Below are 22,075 nucleotides of genomic sequence, written 5' to 3'. Positions count from 1 at the left end.
AGATAGACACCAAACTAATGCCCACCACAATAGTGCAGGTCTATATGCCTACTAGTTCAGAATTGAAAGAATATATGAGGAAATAGAAGATTTAATACAATATGTAAAAGGTGACGAGAATCTAATTGTGATGGGAGACTGGAATGCAGTGGTAGGCCAAGGAAGAGAAAGTAATACAGTAGGAGAATTTGGATTGGGACAAAGGAACGAAAGAGGAAGTCGGCTGGTTGAATTCTGCACTGATCATAATTTAGTCCTTGCCAATACTTGGTTCAAACACCACAAACGACGGCTGTATACGTGGACGAGACCTGGAGACACTGGAAGGTATCAAATAGACTTCATTATGATTAGGCAGAGATTCAGAAACCAGGTGTTGGATTGCAAAACTTTCCCAGGAACAGATGTGGACTCAGACCACAACTTGTTGGTCATGAAATGCCATCTGAAGTTGAAGAAATTGAAGAAAGGAAAGAATTCAAAAAGATGGGATCTAGACAAGTTGAAAGAAAAGAGTGTGAGGGATTGTTTCAAGGAACATGTTGCACAAGGACTAAATGAAAAGGCTGAAGGAAACACAATAGAGGAAGAGTGGAGAGTCATGAAAAATGAAGTCAGTAGGGCTGCTGAAGAAATGTTAGGAAGGAAGAAAAGATCAACTAAGAATCAGTGGATAACTCAGGAGATACTAGACCTGATTGATGGACGAAAATACAAGAATGCTAGAAATGAAGAGGGCAGAAAAGAATACAGGCGATTAAAGAATGAAGTGAACGACGAAAATACAAGAATGCTAGAAATGAAGAGGGCAGAAAAGAATACAGGCGATTAAAGAATGAAGTGGATAGAAGGAGCAAGGTAGCTAAGGAAGAATGTTTGAAGGAGAAGTGCAAGGATGTCGAAGGCTGTATGGTCCTGGGAAAGGTAGATGCTGCATACAGGAAAATCAAGGAAACCTTTGGAGAAAGGAAATCTAGGTGCATGAATATTAAGAGCTCAGATGGAAAGCCACTTCTGGGGAAAGAAGACAAAGCAGAAAGATGGCAGGAGCATATCCAACAGTTGTATCAAGGTAACGATGTAGATAATTTGGTTCTGGAACATGAAGAGGCTGTTGATGCTGATGAAATGGGAGACCCAATTTTGAGGTTAGAGTTTGACAGAGCTGTGAGTGACCTAAACAGGAACAAGGCACCTGGAATTGATGATATTCCTTCTGAATTACTGACTGCCTTAGGAGAAACCAGCATGGTAAGGTTATTTCATTTAGTGTGCAGGATGTATGAGACAGGAGAAGTCCCATCCGATTTTCAGAAGAATGTTGTTATACCTATTCCCAAGAAAGCCGGTGCTGACAGGTGTGAAAACTACCGCACCATTAGTTTAGTATCTCATGCCTGCAAAATTTTAACACGTATTATTTACAGAAGAATGGAAAAACAAGTTGAAGCTGAGTTGGGAGAAGATCAATTTGGCTTCAGAAGAAATGTAGGAACACGTGAAGCAATCCCGACTTTACGTCTGATCTTAGAGGATCGAATCAAGAAGGACAAGCCCACGTACATGGCATTCGTAGATCTAGAAAAGGCATTCGATAATGTTGATTGGAACAAGCTATTTATGATTCTGAAGATGATAGGGATCAGATACCGAGAACGAAGAATTATCTACAACCTGTATAAAAATCAGTCTGCAGTGATAAGAATCGAGGGCTTTGAAAAAGAAGCAGCAATCCAGAAAGGAGTGAGGCAAGGCTGCAGTTTGTCCCCTCTCCTTTTCAATGTTTACATAGAACAGGCAGTAAAGGAAATCAAAGAGAAATTTGAAAGGGAATCACAGTCCAAGGAGAGGAAATCAAAACCTTGAGATTTGCCGATGATATTGTTATTTTACCTGAGACTGCAGAAGATCTCGAGAAGTTGCTGAATGGTATGGATGAAGTCTTGGGTAAGGAGTACAAGATGAAAATAAATAAGTCCAAAACAAAAGTAATGGAGTGCAGTCGAACGAAGGCAGGTGATGTAGGAAATATTAGATTAGGAAACGAAGTCTTAAAGGAAGTAGATGAATATTGTTACTTGGGTATTAAAATAACTAACGATGGCAGAAGTAAGGACGACATAAAATGCAGACTAGCACAAGCAAGGAAGAGCTTTCTTAAGAAAAGAAATTTGCTCACTTCAAACATTGATATAGGAATTAGAAAGATGTTTTTGAAGACTATCGTGTGGAGCGTGGCATTGTATGGAAGTGAAACATGGACGATAACTAGCTTAGAAAGAAAGAGAATAGAAGCTTTTGAAATGTGGTGTTACAGAAGAATGCTGAAGGTGAGATGGACAGATCGAATCACGAATGAAGATATACTGAATCGAATCGGTGAGAGTAGATCGATGTGGCTAAATTTGGTGAGAAGAAGAGATAGAATGATAGGACACATCTTAAGTCACCCGGGACTTGTTCAGTTGGTTTTTGAAGGAAGTGTAGGTGGTAAGAACGGTAGGGGTAGACCGAGGTATGAATATGACAAACAGATTAGAGCAGATGTAGGATGCAATAGTTACGTAGAAATGAAAAGGTTAGCACAGGATAGGGTGGCATGGAGAGCTGCATCAAACCGGTCTATGGACTGATGACTCAAACACACAATCTACTGGTACATTGCACACAACCTAGATCCACTTACTGTATACAAAACCAAGGCACAGCAATATTGACAGCTACTGTACAGAACAAATTTATGTTTGCAAGAAGGAATCATGAGTGATTTTCTTGATATAAATGATCTTTCCAGTAATAGTCATGAGCTGATTAAATAACTATCTATGAGCAAATAGCAAACTATGAGTAGGCAAGTGCAACAAGATTGGACGGATTGAACATTCTGAATTAGGACCAGGTAACCCAGTTATTTTGCTGTTTAAAACAATGATCACCATTGAATCTCTGCTCGGTCACCATTGAATCTCTGTTAGGTGGAGTAAGCATTTAAAAACATACAATTTACCTCGAGGTGATAATTACGTGCACTATGATTACGAGACAGGCAGCTGAAGGGTGCGCAGTAATGCTCTGGGCATCTCTCTGTCAAAAACCTACTTGTCAATACAACAGGTTACCTGTCTTCATGAAAACTGTGTTCTCTAATGAAAAAGTGAATACTTCCAGCAGGATATTACTACACTGTGTAGGTTGTTTGTAATAGCGACAGGGTCAGAAGAGGCCACAACATCGAGAGAGAAAAATGATTACCAGAATCCAGTACAATACTTAAGTAACTGCTAACAATATCAGACTCAGCTCTGATCGTCGCAAACACGTCTCGCCGAATGGGAGCTCCTGAAGGGATGACAACCATCAGTTGCCAGAAATGGAATAAACACATACTGTATCATTGGGCCTTATTGTTAATATAAAGATACAAATGACAATGAAGATGTATATTCAGAGGACAGTGTGGAGAAGAATTTCAACAGGGGCCGATGACCCTAGATGTTAGACCCCTTTAAACAACAAGCATTATCACCAAGAATTTCAACATGATAACCCCTCCCATTGCACACAGAACTTAAAAGAGAATTTAAGGAAACTATAGATTTTAGAACGCCACAAACAACGTTCAATTGTGTAACAGCTTTATCAGTTCTAAAAACTGAAGATCATAATAATGTCAGGAATGATTTGAAATTTATCACATAACCTTGAATACGGCAAAACCATGCTCATGAACACAAGATAAGATAAATTTGATGTATTAGCCTTCCAATTACATTTTAAAAATATTTCTACAAGAAGGGTAGCTAATTTACCTGAATAATACTGTGTAGAAACAATTAATTAAAAAATCGTACTAAATACAACGAATACACTTCATGTCCACAACTGCCATTTTCCAAAATCCCTGCAGTGCTGCCACCAAATCTTACGACTACTGTGAAATTTCAACAACAAATGACTGACAAACTGCGAGTGTCCATGGGATGACAGCTGTTACGTTGCTATAGTAACACGACGCTGGCCGTAAGCACTACCGTGCAATAAATTAATGCTGTGTAATCTGTGTTGTTATCCTGACGTGCTGGTAATGGCATTGTGACAATCCCGTTTAGGGAATAAATTGTAATTTTCTGGTGCAGTTTCAGTGTTTTGCTTTTAAATATGAATGTTTCAGAACTTGCGAAATTTTTGCAAACTTACAATGGCAGGGACAAAGTTATTAGAACACTATGTTACGGTACAAAATGGGCATCTGGAGTAGTATCATCACCAACAGCTGCCAAGAAATTAAATTCTTTTAGTAGCCAGATGAGTGCTTGCCGAGCAACTTTAAGATTATTGGATGACATACCCATGTTAGATTGTACTCTATCCTATGGTCTTGGGAGACAGGTTAGTACAGTGTCATCATATTGTTCAAATGCTATAGAATGCTGTAAATTGGTGCACTTGTTGATAGGCTTATTAATTTCCAGGAACAAGATGGAGTACTGCGATTTATTGGTGTTTTGTCCAATTTCCTTGACCAAATATTCTACCCAATTGACCACTATGCCTGGTTTGTAGAAAATGATTACATAACCGTGAAAAACAACCCTTGGTCAACTATTAGCACTGCATTTTGGGTTATATCTGTTTATCTTGCACTCATGAGGTATGTGACATTCCATATAATGTGTATTTTGTAAATTAAAAGATTGGAGAACATTAACCTTGAAACCATATGTTACCTTTTCCAGGGCTCTGCGGTCAATTACTGTTCTGCAGTATCATAAGAGATGCCTGAAGGGTGTTGACTGTGATGTCAGGTACTGTCTGAAACATAATTATGTATTGATATTTTTGCTTCACTTAACAGTCATGGATATTGAATGTTGAAGATTTCACTGAGCACATGTAATGGATAAATTTAACACATTTCACATCAAGTAATCTGCATGTTATATTTATTTAGTCATTTTTCACATTCCAACATTTTTATCATCATTGAAATAGTAAAGGAAATAAAAGAAAAAAGGGTCTGTCAGTTTGACAATGAGGAGGTACCGGTATGTAAAACTAATAGGTTGTGTAACAAAATACATATATAATTTCTCATTCCTTTTAAGAATTCAGTCTTACTATAAATTATTTTTGGTTAAGTATAGCAAAGGAACAAACAAGTGTCAAATCCATGGATAGAAAGGTGGGAGAGGAGAATAAATAACGCACATAAGAGGATGAACATAATGGCAAGTCAGTGTGGGAAGAAGGAGCAACAGAAATAGGAGATGAGGACAAACGAAAACACAAAAAGACAAGGACGATCTTCACATCACAATTGATGAATTTCATCTCTTTGTAATGCACATTCGTGCGCTTTTCTAATAATAATAAATATTCGTGTGGACTATGATGTCAAATTATCAGATGAGAAGGTCTACCCAATTCAACACAATTTGAATTATACTTTATAATTAGCTTGACTTATAGGCTACATTATTTTACAATAGGGATACATGTTTCTTGCCATCAAGCAGACATTTTCAGTTCCTTAATGTGAGATTTAGTATTACAAAGAACAAAATACAACAAGTCCATTTAAATACTTAAAAATAATGGTTGTTAGATGAGATAAGTAGCTGTAATAAGCACTGTTATATGTTATCTGTGTAACACTTTGTTATGTAATTTATTTGAGGAAGTTAATTGATATATTATTAATTAAAATGAAATTCTTTAAAATCCTTATTATTGTTATCCATTAGTTGCGGTGTTACGTTCCATTTGAATTATAGCTAATATAGTAGTGAGACATCTCCCCTCAGATGATAATTATAATCTTCAGGAACATGTTAAAAATGCCATGTCTGCAATTATTTCAGGGTGTAGAGAGTCTAGAAGAGAATACAAAAAGAGAAGAATGAATATTGTGTTAAATGAAAAGTATGAATGCTTCCTCTGGAAAGGTGATACGTGTGCACTGTTATATGGCACTCATGATACTAATGGCTGTCCCATTGAGTTGGACAGGTATTGAGGAGGAGGTGACGTGTAGGCAGAAGGAGTGTGGTTACGGTTAACTTCCTCAAATAAATTATGTGACAATGTGTTACACAGATTACAAATACTGATGCTTATTGATACTACTTGCCTTACTTAGAAATCATTATTTTTAAGTATTTAAATGTGCTTGTTGTATTTTTTTGTAATATTGAGTCTTACATTAAGGAACTGAAGATGTCCCCACGATGGGACAAGGCATGTATTCCTATTGTAAAATAATGTACAGTATAATTGAAAAATGTAATACAAATTATGTGGAATTGGGTAGAACTTCTCATTTGATAAGTTGAAACTCCACAACTTCATACACTGCTGTTTTCAAATAGATAGTCTTTCACGTCAACAATCCCAGTTCTTCTACCTCCATCTCATCGCAGCCCACAATGAGCTCGTTTCTGCTTCCCAGCTTCATCAGGAGGGTGGGCATCAACATTCATTCTATTTATCCGGTTTACTTCTTATCCTTACTTATCCCATGTGAAGACTGAAGATCTGTCAAGATGACTCCTCAGTGAATGTTGATGCCCATCCTCCTGATGAAGCCGGGAAGCAGAAACGAACTCATTGGGGGCTGAGATGAGATGGATGTAGAAGAACTGGAATTGTTGATGCTAGAGGCTATCTATTTGAAGGCAGCAGTGTATGAAGATGCGGAGATTGGTGTTTCCATATTTGTCCTCGTCTCATATTTCTGTTGCTCCCTCTTCCCATTGTGTTCACCATATTCTATTTGCTCCTTTCTTATTCCCCCTCCCTTCTCTGACTTAATTTTTGGTTAAGGTGATTATTGTTAAAATGCAAGTCTATGTTAGTAAGTAAAAGATTCCTACAATTCAGATAATTTATGCATTGATTTTATGAGGTGTTCTGGGTAATAGGATGATGGGTAGTAAGGGCAAATTGCACAAAGGCTTGTTTTGAGGAAATGCAGTTTAGAAGACTTCTGTATCAGACAAACTCAACAACAGTTTGTCTACCAAATTTATTTTATTATTATGATTATTATTGCCTTACTAATTTGTAACCTGATCCTAATTGTTTATACTTTCATCATGTTGTTTAGTAATTAATAGGCAAAACACACAACTGTAGTTTAGTAGTTTATATTTCCTGCTATCATTTATAAGAATATTGTTATTAATTCATTTCACTTGACTATTTGGTGCAGATATTGAGATAATATTACAAAGGGCATACTATATTGTTTTACACTTTATTTTTTTCTACCCAAATGAAGTACATTATTACATGTCAGTTGTTATGTCCACCTTCTCAGCATAATCTCCATGTAACTGTATGCACTTTTGCCATCAATGTGTCAGTCTCTCCAGACCTTCCTGAAACCATTCTTTCAAAGTGCTGCATACCCATGCCTTGACAGCTGTGTCCAGTTGTAAAAATAAAGTGTAAAACAATATAGTACACCCCTTGTAGGCCTATATGTATTAAGAATTTAATTTTAATTATTTTTATATGAACAATATTGTTTATCTGTCTTAGTATTTAGTTTTTGTGTAATCACTATATTTTACTTTTATTATTATTTTTATTTGTTCTCCAGTCCAGCATTATAATTGAAAAATTAACCTTTTCACTCCAGCAAAGTGAGAGCGGACGTGTGACCCCAGGGATGGGTTCTTATGGCGGCTAGTCCTTCCCTTGTACGTGATACTTTCCACTCTCCGCTATCTCACTTGCATTTGTTCATGTTGTTGAGACATGACAGGTTGACTTAAAAAAAAAATGTATATAGTTGGGTCAAATATATTTGTGCATGTATTAGTCAATTTCATTCATGCAAAGCCTCCCATCCTTCTTTTAGATCTGTGGCTTTGAGCAGATCATTGGCAGAGTTAAATATTTTCTGTCTTCATTTTCTTCAAAATCATTACCCGATAGGAGGATTAAAGCCTCATCCGTGGTATGCAGTTTCTCATGCATTATGAAATATGGTACCACAATGCATTGGAGCTACCTACATGGGCTCTAATATTTTGGTAGTGAACTGCAATTAAGTGGCAAATGACAAGTGGGAAGGTCACTCAAACCCTTACTTTCTGACTGATTGCACTTGGCATCCGGTGGCTCGAATTGTAACTATAGACTCGCAAGACAACCACTAGATATCATGAAGGTGGAACTTCTCCAGCAGTCTACCATTGCGAAGCACAGAAAAACCAAACAACACATGACCGGCCGTGTGGCACCACTCCCACTTGACTGCTATAGCTGTTGACTGGCTACCCAGCACTAGTGTCCGTTATCTTTTTCTTTTGTAAATGTAGCTCATGGTTGTGCATTTTTTTGTACTCACCATTTTCTTTTTCTGAGCCCAGGACTTTTCTCAGGATCTTCCTTTCCTTGGTTTCTAGTTTCCCTACCAAACCAGTTTTAATCATTGCAAGGCATTCTGCTATATACCAGGCCTCTGGGCAAATGACTGTATAGTAATGTCTAAGCTTGGTGTTGAAGGACACTGATCGTTATTGTAGATGTCTTCAGTTTGTTGGTGTGCCATTTCCATGTTTTTGATCATAGGTATGAAAACTTCTTTTTCCTTGTGGTTATTATTACCTGAGGTTTTAATGTAGGATAAATTATGCTGAAAGAATGTAATGATGCAGTTGGTGAGTCTTTTGCCAATATCAGTCTTACTCCATTTCTCATCTTTTTGTTGTTACCATTGCAGTACAGGATATAGTTCTTCCTCAGCTGCTTCTTCTCTTTACCTTTCCATTTAATTCCATTTAGTTTCATTCAGTCCTAGTATTGATATTTTTCTTATCTTCATGATGTCCATAAACTCTTCACATTTCTCAGTCAAATTTAATACATTGATTGTCCCTATCCAAGTGTGTTGTCTTCTCCTAGATTGTTGCACACTCACAACCAGTTTTAATCATTGCAAGGTATGCTGCTGTATACCAGGCCTCTGGGCAAAAGACTGTATAGTAATGTCTAAGCTTGGTGTTGAAGGACACTGATCGTTATTATAGATGTCTTCAGTTTGTTGGTGTGCCATTTCCATGTTTTTGATCGTAGATATGAAAACTCCTTTTTCCTTGTGGTTATTATTACCTGAGGTTTTAATGTAGGATAAATTATGCTGAAAGAATGTAATCATCAGGCTGTAAGCCATCATAATGGGCCTGCGGGTGCTGTTGTCCACTCTGAATTCTCTGTTTGTATCTAAGGCCTGTATAAGTTTTGAGAGCAATTGCAGTTACTCTCCAACTGACTTGTTAGTTCTAACGTAAGAGAAGATTTTCTGTCAGGGTTATCTCCAGCAGTCCTCTACCACATATGCAAGGCAGCATCTTCCTGTTGAATTTATGTGCCATTTCCTACACAAAGCCTCCTAAGGGTAAATTATTCCACCCATAGCCATTGGTTCTCCCTTAGTTTGTCAGGTTTGGTAATGGCCACCCAACCCTCAGCCAGACAGTTACAGCTGTTACCATTAACTGTCACATATGGTAGCAGGATTGGCTTGCAATTGTCAGTAACACCAAACAACTCTTATCTTAACTTAATTTGACCATTCTATATGTTTCCAGTCCTCAGTAGTCTAATTAGTGACCTCTTGAGCAAAGGAGAGATGTGTGCCTGGCTATTAGCAAGGACAGTTGGGTAGATATTCTGCTTCCAAATTTCATAGTTAAATAGCTCTACACTTATCTGCTGAATATGCACCTGGTACCTCCTGCATTGAAAGTTTCTGTGTTACTGTTCTGTTACCATGGATAATTCTGGACCGATGCCTTTGGTTATGATCATTAAGCAACTGGGGTTGGCTACTGCACTGTCCAAAAATGTATTGTAATGACTTTAATGAGGTATTCCCAGAACATACATGACAATCATAGAATTAGGAATATCCAATATCTCCAAAACTTTAGAAAGTTTTGAATATCCTATCTGCCTGGCTCCTACTCTCATTGGCATTACTCATGTCACCTTGTTGTGAGCTGTAGGCTGATGTTCCTTGCAGCTGAAATAGATGTAGGTGTTCCAAAGCTGTTTCGAGGTAGTGGTGCCACTTGACATTAAGGTGCTCGTAGTACCTTCCCATTGTGTTTGGCAAGTAGTGTAATTCTTGTATTCAGTAGATCAGCTCTGGATCTGATGTATGTAAAGAACATCTGTTTGATATAGAGATTGTTTTTCATTAGTAAATATTTTACTGCCTACATATTTCTTGATGGCATGAACATATATATTAAATTGTACCTCAGTTGCACTAATCACGGTACTGAAACCTTATTGTAACTACAAAGATGCACACACAAAATGCTGTCAATTGTGTATAGTTTTATTTACAAATTATATACACACACAAACTAATAACTGCCCTCTTGAACAAAACACTACTATGAAGATTAAGAAGGAGAACGTAACACTTTCATGTCAACCAACTGCCAATGCAATTGTTTTGATGGTTTTTGACTGCATTCGTTTGTTTTTTATTGCTCCAAACAATAGTTTTGTATTTCATCTGCTGTCTTCCTCCAGTTTTTTAGTAAGTTCTCACAGCTTTTCATCTTTGCCTCTTCTACCACTCTTTTAACTCAGTTTCTTGTCCCAGTAAACTTGCTTGAGGTTCTGATCTTCCCCTCTTTCCTTATCTGTTCTGGCATGGATTTCTCTCTATCTCATTCTTTTTGTGCTGTACTAGTCCAGTACACTTGCATCAACCTATGAAGCAAAATGAATAACATAATAGAAAGTGAAGATAGGAAACTAACTACTGTAACTGTTACAACTGCCGCTTCTGTTTAGAGACACTAATACTATTTCTAGATTAAAACCAACATAAATTAATCTACTGGAAAGAAGGATATGACTTAATACTTATCAACCAACTACATCTCGATTAACGACTTGCACTCATAACTCTCACTAAAATAACTCCTCAACCCTCAAGACTGCATCTTTATGTACATTGCCTGGCCAGGCTTCTAGAAGAATATGACACAACATGTTTTCTTGTAATTTCGAGTGTCTCCAATAACTTACTTGCAATGAATGGAATTTTCTGTAACTCTCTAGTTCCAAAGATACGTTGTTCTGGACCATTTCCATGTGTTGCACAACGTGCAGTGGATTTATACATCATATATACAGGTAATAATAAATTATATACTATTAACTACGTGTTCGTACATTAAATAAACTTATATTAATATTTTTAGTTTTAAGATGGCGTCAGCGAAGGTTGTAAGTGAAGATAGCTTCCGGTTCTCTTGCGAAATAATCGGGAATAAGTGTGGTGTAAACAAGAAGTGAGTGAAGAATGGTATCCAGTGTGAAAAGTGTTTAATTTGGTACCATTTTGAGTGTATATGTAGTGCTGTTTTGCTAAAACTGAAGATAATTGGACCTATGTGAGCTGTGGCGAAAGCAATTTGAATAGCGGTAACAAACCTAGGCCTACAACGGTCAACGAATCGCTGGCGTCTCATTCCTTAGAGGATGGAGGTAATGATAATGTACTTGTAATTCTCTCTTTATTGCAACAGGAGTTACAAGCATTAAAAGCGGATAATGAGATTTTAAAGGAGAAGGTACGTTTACTGGAATCGAAAGTACCGGTACCAGTAAACACTCAGAACACAGGTGGCTCCGTGAATTCTACCGCGTGGTGTCAAGTTGCTTCAGATTCTAGGAGGAAAAGTGTACAGTTAAATAAGGACAACTTTGTAATTGACACCAAAACTAGATTTTCAGCCCTGAGGGAAGTAAGCGATATGCAAGGACTTATCCGTATGGGAAGCAGTCAAACGTATAGCGCAAAATCCGTTACGAGAAGTGGCAAAGTTAGGCCTAAAATCCCACACAGTGCACCGGCGAAAGTGTCGAACATTATTATATTTGGTGATAGCCAGGCGAGGGGAATTGCGAAGAAAATGAACAATGAAGATATTGCAGCATTGGCTGTCATCTATCCTGAGGCCCCAATCAAGAAGGTATTGGAAAACACGGAACAGGCAGCAAGAAATTTCGGAAGTCATGATGCAGTAGAGATCATCGGCGGGATGAACGACGTAGATCATAACGACGCTAAGAATGTAATTTCTCAACTTAAATGTACACTAGGTAAGCTGACTCACACTAACATCTTTGTAGTGAACGTACCCCACAGGCATGATTTGATTAGAGACTCGTGTGTGAACATTGAAGTGGACAAAGTTAATACAGATATGGTTAAAATTTGTAAACATTTTCGTAATACACAGGTAATTGATAGCAGCAGTTTTGAGAGACACTGTTACACAAAGCAGGGCCTTCATCTAAACAATTCAGGTAAATGAAAGATAGCAAATATTGTTCTAGATTTTATTAAACTTAAGATATATACTGTAAAAAAGGTAACTCCCCTGAGTTATAATACTGACCAAGAAAACTAGTAGAAAGAGCCAGTTGTACTTCAAGGTGGCGCAGTCAACTAGAAAATGAAACTCAGGAAAGTAAGGAATTTCAAGTTACCCAATTGCAACAGTCAAGTTTTAGGAAGGAAGGGGGTCTGAAATTGCTCTTGGTAAACTGTCAGAGTGTAGTAAATAAACAGTTAAAATTTAGTACATTGATGGAAACGTATGAGACTGATGTGGTGATAGGAGTAGAATCGTGGTTGAGAGAAGGGGTGGGTATTAGAGAAGTATTTCCAGAAGGGTATACAGTCTATCGTAGAGACCGAGGAGATAAAATGGGAAGGGGGTGTATATTCTGGTGAAGGAAACTTATCGTTCACATGAATGGTTTACCAATGAAAGGGATGAAATATTAGGGATAAAATTAGTTTGTGATAACATGAAGGAGGTGGGAATTATAGGAACATACAGGCCTGGAAGAGAGGAAAGAGACATGGAAATATTTGAGAAAATAATAGATTATACTCATAAAAACAATAATAATGATATGGTAATAATTAGGGGAGATCTAAACTTGCCTGAAGTTGAATGAAATGGAGCTGCAAAGTGAAGCCCATGAACAGAAACTGGAAAATAAGTTAATTTGGGAGGGAGGATTTACACAAGTAGTACAAGAACTGACTCATCTAGATGTATTCTTGGTTAAACCATGGGAAATTGTTGATAAAACTGAGGTAATTGAAGGAATAGGTGACCATAAGGCTGTAATAATGGATGTAGGACTGGTACCAAAAAGGCTTAATAAGAGCGTCACACAGGACAAGAAATTGTACAGAAAAACTAAAGTTGATGAATTTGGGACTTACCTTAAATCACAATTCATTTGTTGGATAAGTGAAGGGAGTAATGTGGATACACTTTGGGCTAAATTTAAAGGAATCATTTGGGAAGGAGAGAAGAGATTTGTACCTGATAAGAAGGGTAAAATGACCTCAGACCCTGTTTATTATACAAGGGAAATAAGAAAATTAAAAAGAAAATGTAGAATAGTAAACAGGAAAATCATATTACTGGGAGGTGTTAAAGACAATGGGGTGGTACATAGTGCCTTATTTAAAATTTCTCTTTGACTATGTCATAAATAATAGTGTATTACCAAAGGAATGGAAGGGATCTATAATAATACCAATTTATAAAGGAAAGGGTGATAATCAGAAACCAGAGAACTACAGACCAATCAGCCTGACCAGTATAGTTTGTAAAATACTGGAGAGTTTAATATCAAAGTACATCAGAGGGATATGTGATGATAAAAACTGGTTCTTGAGGAGCCAGTATGGATTTAGAAAGAAATTTTCTGGTGAGGCACAACTAGTGGGATTTCAGCAGGACATATCAGATCAGTTGGATTCAGGAAGCCAGTTAGATTGCATAGCCATAGATCTTTCTAAAGCCTTTGATAGAATGGAACATGGAATATTATTAAAGAAATTGGAGGGAATAGGATTGGACGTAAGGGTTACATGTTGGATAAAAACATTTCTAAATTCAAGGGTTCAGAAAGTCAAAGTAGGAAATAATGTATCACAGGAAGAGAAAGTTTGGAAGGGAATTGCACAGGGTGGTATAATCGGTCCGTTACTTTTCTTAATATACGTAAATGATGTGCGGAATAATATAACATCAAAAATAAGATTGTATGCAGATGACATAATTGTTTATAGGAAATAAATGATATTGAGGATTGCTCAGAATTACAAAGGGACCTTGAGAGTATCCAGCGATTGTTCTCCTGTCATGCATAATGTTTTTTTTTACTGAGAGAAAGATCTCTCAACATCACATGAAGTGATTGGACAAAACCACAATGAAGTCGCTTCATCTGGTTTTATTTCCCTGACAGCGGCTGCCTTTCCAGAGGGTCGGTCAGAACTTCCTCCGACTTCTTCCACAATCCTAAATGACCCCACCAGGATGCTTGCCACGCTTCTCTAACTTGGTGATTGCTCCCGACAGCTTGTTGAAATTTGAAGATGCTCCGGTTTATGCAGGGGCATATTAGCTCCCAACATTATAGTGCATAGGTCTGAAGAAAATAGTTGTTGGTCGCTGCCGAAAGTGGACTGGTAGAAAGGCTGCGTTGATACAGATTTCTGTACTCGTATCAGATGTATCGCAGTATTTCTAAGTTGATCTATGTGGTATTTTTCTCACATTTGATCTGAAAAGTAATAAAATTGACTTAAATTACATTGTCCCTATATCTTAAATTTCTACAGTTGGGCTAATTGGCAATAATGCTTAGTATATATCATGCTTTTGTTTCATAAAACAAGACTATTAGAGATGATGTTTCTAGAAGTACAAAACTTTGAAGTAGGAACAAGGGAATTTGTAATTTACATGGAAATAGGTCTTCAAGGATTTTCGGTTATAATTTGGCAGTATCGTTTCTCGTTCACCGGGTGAAACTCAGCCCGGCTGAAAATTAAAAACCGCTTAATTTGAAATTGTTGTAGCGTGCGCCTATAACCCTATTTTTCTCACAATTTAGCAATACTCTAGAGGGGATGCTAGAGGTTTGTTGGCGACTTCGCGGCGCTAACCTGATAGCTTACGCCCCTCAGACTCTCGTTGCTTCCTCCCCCCTCAAAGCACAACGGTTACTAACTGGACTTCACCAGTCCAGACCAACAGTCTTTTCGCTGGCCTGGTCTTGTAAAGATAATCTTGGCAACCTTGTGAAACACGCTGTGGCATCGTCCTAGCTGGGCTCCATTGGATCTGCAACCTGTGTTTTGCAAAGGCTTAGCATGTAATAGAATTAACGATTTTTTTAAGGGAGTTTAGAAATTGCATTTCAGTTGTAAATCTCTATTTTCACAGGAAATGAATCACAGTTCAAAATACCAATTTAATTTGCATCCATTCTGTGACAAGAGACCACCAGCGTTCTAACTCCTCGTTCAGTAATTTAATGATTATTTACATTTTAGCAATATAAATTATTGAAAGTACCTGACTAATACAGCATTGCAACAAAACAACTTGCCACAATACATACATAACTAGGCCTATAAATTCTAGAATGAAATGCGATCGTACTTTCCAATCACAAAAAAGATAAAAGGAACAAACAAACTTACCTCCTTACAGCAAGCTTGACAGACTACCCTTCCATCCGTAGTGAAATTGGGATCCCCTGTGATCCATGGCTTCAACCAGTAGCACTTCAACGATTTTTCTTTGGGCATTGCCGCAAACACACTTCTTTTTTTTCTTCTTCACAGTAAATCACAACACGTTCTGAACATAAAGCGTACGCGTACAACAGTTCGCATCAAAAGGGAGGTGCAGGGCATATGAGTTGTGCAACATAGTTCGACGATGACTGGTTCTCGGATATGACTTAGGAGGTTGGAGGGGTTGAAGTCTTGGGTCGAAATTGTTCCTTGTTTCTCCTGATGGAAATTTTTCTAGAACTGTTCCTGGTAACTTCTGAAAATTCCCATTTTTGTTCATGTAGTAAACAGGTATTGAGAAAAGAGAAGATAATTCTGTCAAGCGCACTAGCTTCAATATAATGCACTGGAAGAAAATCGGCTTTCTTACAGTCAAAAGGCATCAAATAGGCAATTATACTCCAAATAGGCACAAACCCCTGAAGTAGGCATTTATAGGCACAATAAAACCAACAAAATATAGCTAAAAAGACTCTAAAACGGATTTACATCTCAAAAGCCTACGTTTCTGAACACAGGAATAAAATAGGCAAATAAGCAAATTCTCGTCTCTAATGATAATCATAATCGCCAAGCTCGATATTTCCTATTTTTACTCTTGGGTTAGAGAATTGTTTCCAAGTTACACTAGTCCATTACACTTGCATCAACCTATGAAGCAAAATGAATAACAGAGTAGAAAGTGAAGATAATAAACTAACTACTGTAACTGTTACAACTGCTGCACTCTAAAACGGATTTACATCTCAAAAGCCTACGTTTCTGAACACAGGAATAAAATAGGCAAATAAGCAAATTCCCGTCTCTAATGATAACCATAATCGCCAAGCTCGATATTTCCTATTTTTACTCTTGGGTTAGAGAATTGTTTCCAAGTTACACTAGTCCATTACACTTGCATCAACCTATGAAGCAAAATGAATAACAGAGTAGAAAGTGAAGATAATAAACTAACTACTGTAACTGTTACAACTGCTGCTTCTGTTTAGAGACACTAATACTATTTCTAGATTAAAACCAACATAAATCAATCTACTGGAAAGAAGGATAGGAACTTAATACTTATCTTATGTGTAAAATTGTTGATGTGTTACAGTCTGGCCCTATCACAATTACTGGTTCAACAGCGTCGCGAGTTCTTGTCCATTATACGGTGCTGTTTGGACTTGGTTCACTCAGTTAGTTGCTTGCCTGAGGGATACCTGTGGGGTGGGAAACTTTCCCGCTGGCAGGTCGGTGCTGTAGGTACTCTCTCATCACTCCTTGGTCTCTACATGGCCCTTTCCAGGAGATCATCTAGTTAATAGGTAAGTTTGCCATATTTGTTTATCTCAGATTGTGGTGGATGAGATTTTCATTAACAAATATAGCTTATAAATTATGGTTAAACTTGAACTAGTCATTTCCTTGTTTACAATTGTTATATGTTGCATGTATTACAAATTTTGAAATCTTGTCACATATGTAACATATCATATTTACTAAGGTGGGAATTTTAAATAAAACTTTACATCCTGTCTGCTGATGTAAAAATGACAGTATATTTGATTGTTGAATGACCAAGGGTTATAAATTCATATGTTGAATAGTTAATGAGGTGAAAACTTGTGATTGACCTTTTAAAACTGTCCTGGATGATAGGGTCTATTACATTGAATCCAATCAATACGGAATATGAAAATTATAAATAATAATAAGGGTTGGAGATATTCGGTAAGCTTTCACAATATATATATATATATTTTACAATTTGAATTACCTTGTACCAATACAGATAGGTCATATGTTGAAAAGGGTTTAGGAAAGGGCTACAAATGGGAAAGAAGTGGTCGTGGCTTGTGTGAAAATAGGAAACCATGGAAAACCCTCCTGAGGGCTGCCAACAGTGGAGTTCGAACCACTATCTCCCGAATTCATATGTTGAATGACTTGCATAACCGGAAATGTATCAGGAAGGAGGAGGAGGATAATAAGAAGAAGATTTGATTGTGTGTATAATTTTTCAATCAAGCTTGTGTGCTTTGAGATGATTTGGTAAAGTTTCAGTCTCATAAGACATACAAATTACGACCCTGCTTTGTTGATATTGAAGTTAGTGAGAAAGCAGAACAACTTATATATTAAATGATGATCCTGGTTATAATTATTTGAATATCTTTCCTTCCTTCTTTCACATCCTGAGTGCAAGTGACAGACATCTTAGCTACAAATTATACAAGCTGAAGGATGGGCATTGTTAAAATTTTGTGAGGAGGAGGAGAAAGGAAAGATGTTGTTTCATTTTATCCAATGTGTATATCAAAAATATATGGGACTGAATGATTGGTAATAAAATTAAATGGGCAGAAGTAATAGAAGAGTTCAATGTACATCATTTGTAATTTCAGTTTAAAATCAGTATATAAAGTATATACAGTAGAACCTTGATTGTCTGTCTCTTGATCATTGGATTATCCCATGGTCTTTTCATATTTTGAAATCAATAATTCCTGGTAAAATATGTACGTGGCTGCAAAAATGTAATATAGCATGGTGTTTCTTATAAAAGTAAGATATAAAGCATCCAAAATCTGACCCTGTACAAGGTTACAGTAGCCATTTTCAATATTTTGTATTCTCATATGTCAGCGTTATGGGAGCCTTATAGCCTGCTACTGAGATCACAGTAAAATTAAATTCTTTCAAGGTCCACCTATTCAATACAATGATGTTTTATTGTGATTCAATCACATGTCAAATGGTACTAGTTTCGGCATCTATGTGCCATCATCAGCCTTAAGTACAAATTAAACAATATATATATTCCTAAAATATCTAAAACACATTTTAACACATTATAAAATACAATTACTGTAGTGATACATGAGATAAGTTAAAATTATGATACAGTTGATTGCTGTGATATAAAATTCTTAAAATTCCGGCTGTTCATTACATAGTTCAGTCTGTATACATCCGGGATAAGTGAATTTGTGCTGTTGTATGCTATATATGCGAGTGACATTTATTCCTTTGATATTAGGTGGTTCCGGTGAAGTTTACTTTGATCATGTAAGACCGTGATATAAATAAAGATGAATTCTCACTTCAGTTTAAACCTGAAGGAGAAAATAGCCAAGTTAGATGTTGGAAGCAATGTATGGAAGTTACTAGAATCATTAGGATCATTGAATGATGATTGACTCACCTTGAGCAGCATGTTAAATTTGTTGTTACACAGACTGAACTATGTAACGAACAGCCAGAATTTTAAGAATTTTATATCATAACAATCAATTGTATCATAATTTTAACTTATCTCATGTATCACTATAGTAATTGTATTTTATAATGTGTTAAAATGTGCTTTATATGTTTTAGGAATATATATATATATTGTTTAATTTATTCTTAAGGCTGATGATGGCACATAGATGCCAACACTAGTACCATTTGACCATTTGACATGTGATTAAATCACAATAATACGTCATTGCACTGAATAGGTGGACCTTGAAAGAATTTAATTTTACTGTAATCCCACTTCAATACGGAACCAATGAAATTCATAACTGTAAGTACTGAGATCAGCATGACTGAGTGAGAAGCTCCGCAGTTTGGGTCACATAGCTGTTAGCTTGCATTCGGGAGGTAGTGGTTCAAACTCCACCATTGGCAGCCCTCAGGAGGGTTTTCCATGGTTTCCTATTTTCACACCAGCCACGACCATTCTTTCCCACTCCTAGCCCTTTCCTAACCCCTTTTCAACATATGACCTATCTGTATTGGTACAAGGTAAATCCAATTGTAAAAAATAAAAATAAAAATGTGAAAGCTTAGCGAATATCACCAATCCTATCATCCATGACAGTTTTAAAAGGTCAAGTTTTCGCCTCATTAACTATAGTCAGTTTGGCTTCAGTTCTCACTTTGAGCATAAATGGAACACAAAGTCTTCAAAACAAGTTAATATGAGAAAACACAAAGTGGAAACTGAAACAAAAGTTAGAATTATTGAAAGATTCAAAAACAGTAAATTGGTGGATGTCATCCAGTTTATGGAGCAAGAAGATGATGCTTCATTCTTGGAAATTATTTTACTCCAGAGAATTAGAATGATCATCAGAAAAGAAATTGCTGGTAGTAAAGTTCAGACGAAGGTTAAAGACATTTAAAAGCACATAAAAATGTGGGTAAGAACAAGTCAAATGGATTTTATCTGTCTTTTCCGATTCTGTTCCTCCCCTCCTTTCATTGTGGCAAAAATCAAGGTTCTACTATAGTATACGTAATTGTATTCTGCTTAATATCCTCATCTGGCATTTGACTGTATTGCATGCTATAAATTGAAATAAAGTTATATGTTTCTAGCTCAACTGAAATAATTAAATTATTTCATGAACAGGCTTGATGCAAAAGTTTTTTAAATATATCTGTGGTGATTTGTGTGTTGCAGATGATATCATCAGAGCTTCCTTCCTGACTCTACTGTAACATGTCATATTTGGGCAATTATTTCCCAGTTAGCTTAAAGACAAACCAATCTCTATGTGTTGTGAATTACTTCACAAAATGAATTCAGGACATAGATAATGCTAGTCCATGGAAGAAGTGAATCATATTCCTCCAGAGTTTCTGAAATCATCGTATAGAAATATTTTTCTAATAACGAGAAATAATGATGAATGGGCTGTTGCTATTTTTCCAAACTTCTCCAGGCTGTCCTGAGTAAATGCTACAAATATAGTGAATGAAATCTCAGTGGCCCATTTAGTAAAGAAATTGTACTCAAAGGTATCTTTAAATTTTATATTTCTTGACTTGCATTTTTCTACTTGATCCTTAATTTCTTCAGCTGTAGCATGTTGGTGTTGTATTTTCATCATAGGTAAGGCAACAAGTGATCCTCATGAAGCTTGTGCAATTACTACTGAAGGTTATCTATAAATGTGCAAGTTTCATGTCTAGGCTGCAATACATAACAAGTAAAATGTTACAAAATGTAGGATCATTGACGAGTTCTTTAGGCTACAATTAAAACTGTAGTTATTGTAGTTTTGAGGTATACTGCACAAAACATAATTATGTGGTGGAAAGTAACTCTGATAAAAATTCAAAGCCTTAAATTCTTTTAATGTATGTTCCTTTTGTTATTTTTTTGTCCAGCTCTGTGGCTGAGTGATCACCATAGTATCCTTTGGTTCAGAGGGCCCTAGGTTTGATTCTAGGCTGGGTGGGGGGATTTTATCCACATCTGGTTAATTCCTCTGGGTTGAGGTTTGGTAGTTTGGTTGTATGTTTATCTTAAAACACATCTTCATTTACACACAACACATCACATTACTTACTACCACAGAAACATGCAAGAGTGAATACCTCTCTCTACATAGGGTTGACAGAAGGAAAGGCATCAAACTGTAAAACTGAGCTCAGTCCACATGTAGTACCGACCCCCAAGTAACTGGGTAAAGGTCAGGAAGACTTGGGGAGGTTGGAGACGTGCTGATTGACTAAGTAGTATGTTCTGAGCTGTCAGTAGAAAAATGGTGTGGAATGACATTTGTAGACAAATAAGCTTGAGTGGAACTTTCAAACATAGGAAAGATATTTTTGGTTTTTTAACAATGTCTTATGTTGCACCACCACAGATAGGTCTTATGGCGACGATGGGATAGGAAAGGCCTAGGAGTGGGAAGGAAGTGGCCGTGGCCTTAATTAAGGTACAGCCCCAGCATTTACCTGGTGTGAAAATGGGAAACTGTGAAAAACCATATTCAGGGCTGCCGATAGTGGGGTTCGAACCCACTATCTCCCGGGTCCAAGCTCACAGCTGCACACCCCTAACCGCATTTCCAACTCACCCGGTAACATAGGATAATATGAAGATGAAGTTGGAATTCAAGAGGACAAATTGGGGGCAAATTTTAATTTATAGGATGAGGAGTAAGGGATTGGAATAATTTGTCAAGGGAAATGTTCAATAAATTTCTAAGATCTTTGAAAACATTTAAGAAAATGCTAGGTAAATAATTTATAGGGAATCTGCCACGTTAGCGACAGCCCTAAGTGCTGATCATTGATGATTGATGATTGATCGTGAAGTTACCAGGCACTTTCATTCACAAGAGCAACAGCGAAACATACTTTAATTTTTCTCCCGAAAATGACTCGTGAGTACCTAACAGTAGCTTGTAGTATCTGTACTATGTACCAGAACTCTTCTTCTTCTTATTCTTTTTCTCCTCCTTCTTGTTTTATGACTGCATAGGATCACTTTAGTAAGGCCATCGTTCAGGTCTCTTTGAAGGGATTGTTAGGGCTTTGTAGTCCTCCCAGTACTTCTTCAGATACTCCGATCTTCATGCCCTTTCCTTGATTGAAAATATGCGTGTTGTTGGTTTGTTTTTTGTAAGGGTAAACCGGAGGTTTGTATTCTTGAAT

At 36.9% G+C, this 22,075-nt stretch overlaps 2 protein-coding genes across 2 annotated transcripts in view; one reads left to right on the top strand and one right to left on the bottom strand.

The window, feature by feature from the left end:
• LOC136858306 (FAST kinase domain-containing protein 4) overlaps nucleotides 1–3,944 on the bottom strand; it is a 170,652-nt gene extending 166,708 nt beyond the window's left edge. Inside the window, exon 1 of the mRNA XM_067137747.2 lies at nucleotides 3,810–3,944. The gene's annotated coding sequence lies outside the window, so the exon portion shown is untranslated. The remainder of the gene's footprint in view (nucleotides 1–3,809) is intronic.
• An 89-nt stretch (nucleotides 3,945–4,033) lies between these two features.
• On the top strand, nucleotides 4,034–21,817 carry LOC136858305 (peroxisomal membrane protein 11C). The gene is made up of 5 exons (XM_067137746.2): nucleotides 4,034–4,389; nucleotides 4,473–4,651; nucleotides 4,737–4,805; nucleotides 16,752–16,962; nucleotides 20,091–21,817. Exons 1-4 carry the CDS (start codon nucleotides 4,159–4,161, stop codon nucleotides 16,957–16,959), a joined length of 687 nt encoding a protein of 228 aa, XP_066993847.2. The 5' UTR covers nucleotides 4,034–4,158; the 3' UTR covers nucleotides 16,960–16,962; nucleotides 20,091–21,817.
• Nucleotides 21,818–22,075: the final 258 nt, after the last annotated feature.

This window comes from Anabrus simplex, chromosome 1, assembly GCF_040414725.1.
Source record: "Anabrus simplex isolate iqAnaSimp1 chromosome 1, ASM4041472v1, whole genome shotgun sequence".
Classification (NCBI taxonomy): Eukaryota; Metazoa; Arthropoda; class Insecta; order Orthoptera; family Tettigoniidae; genus Anabrus; species Anabrus simplex.
Note: the sequence above shows the minus strand (reverse complement) of the source record. Positions and strands in the feature narration are given on the sequence as shown.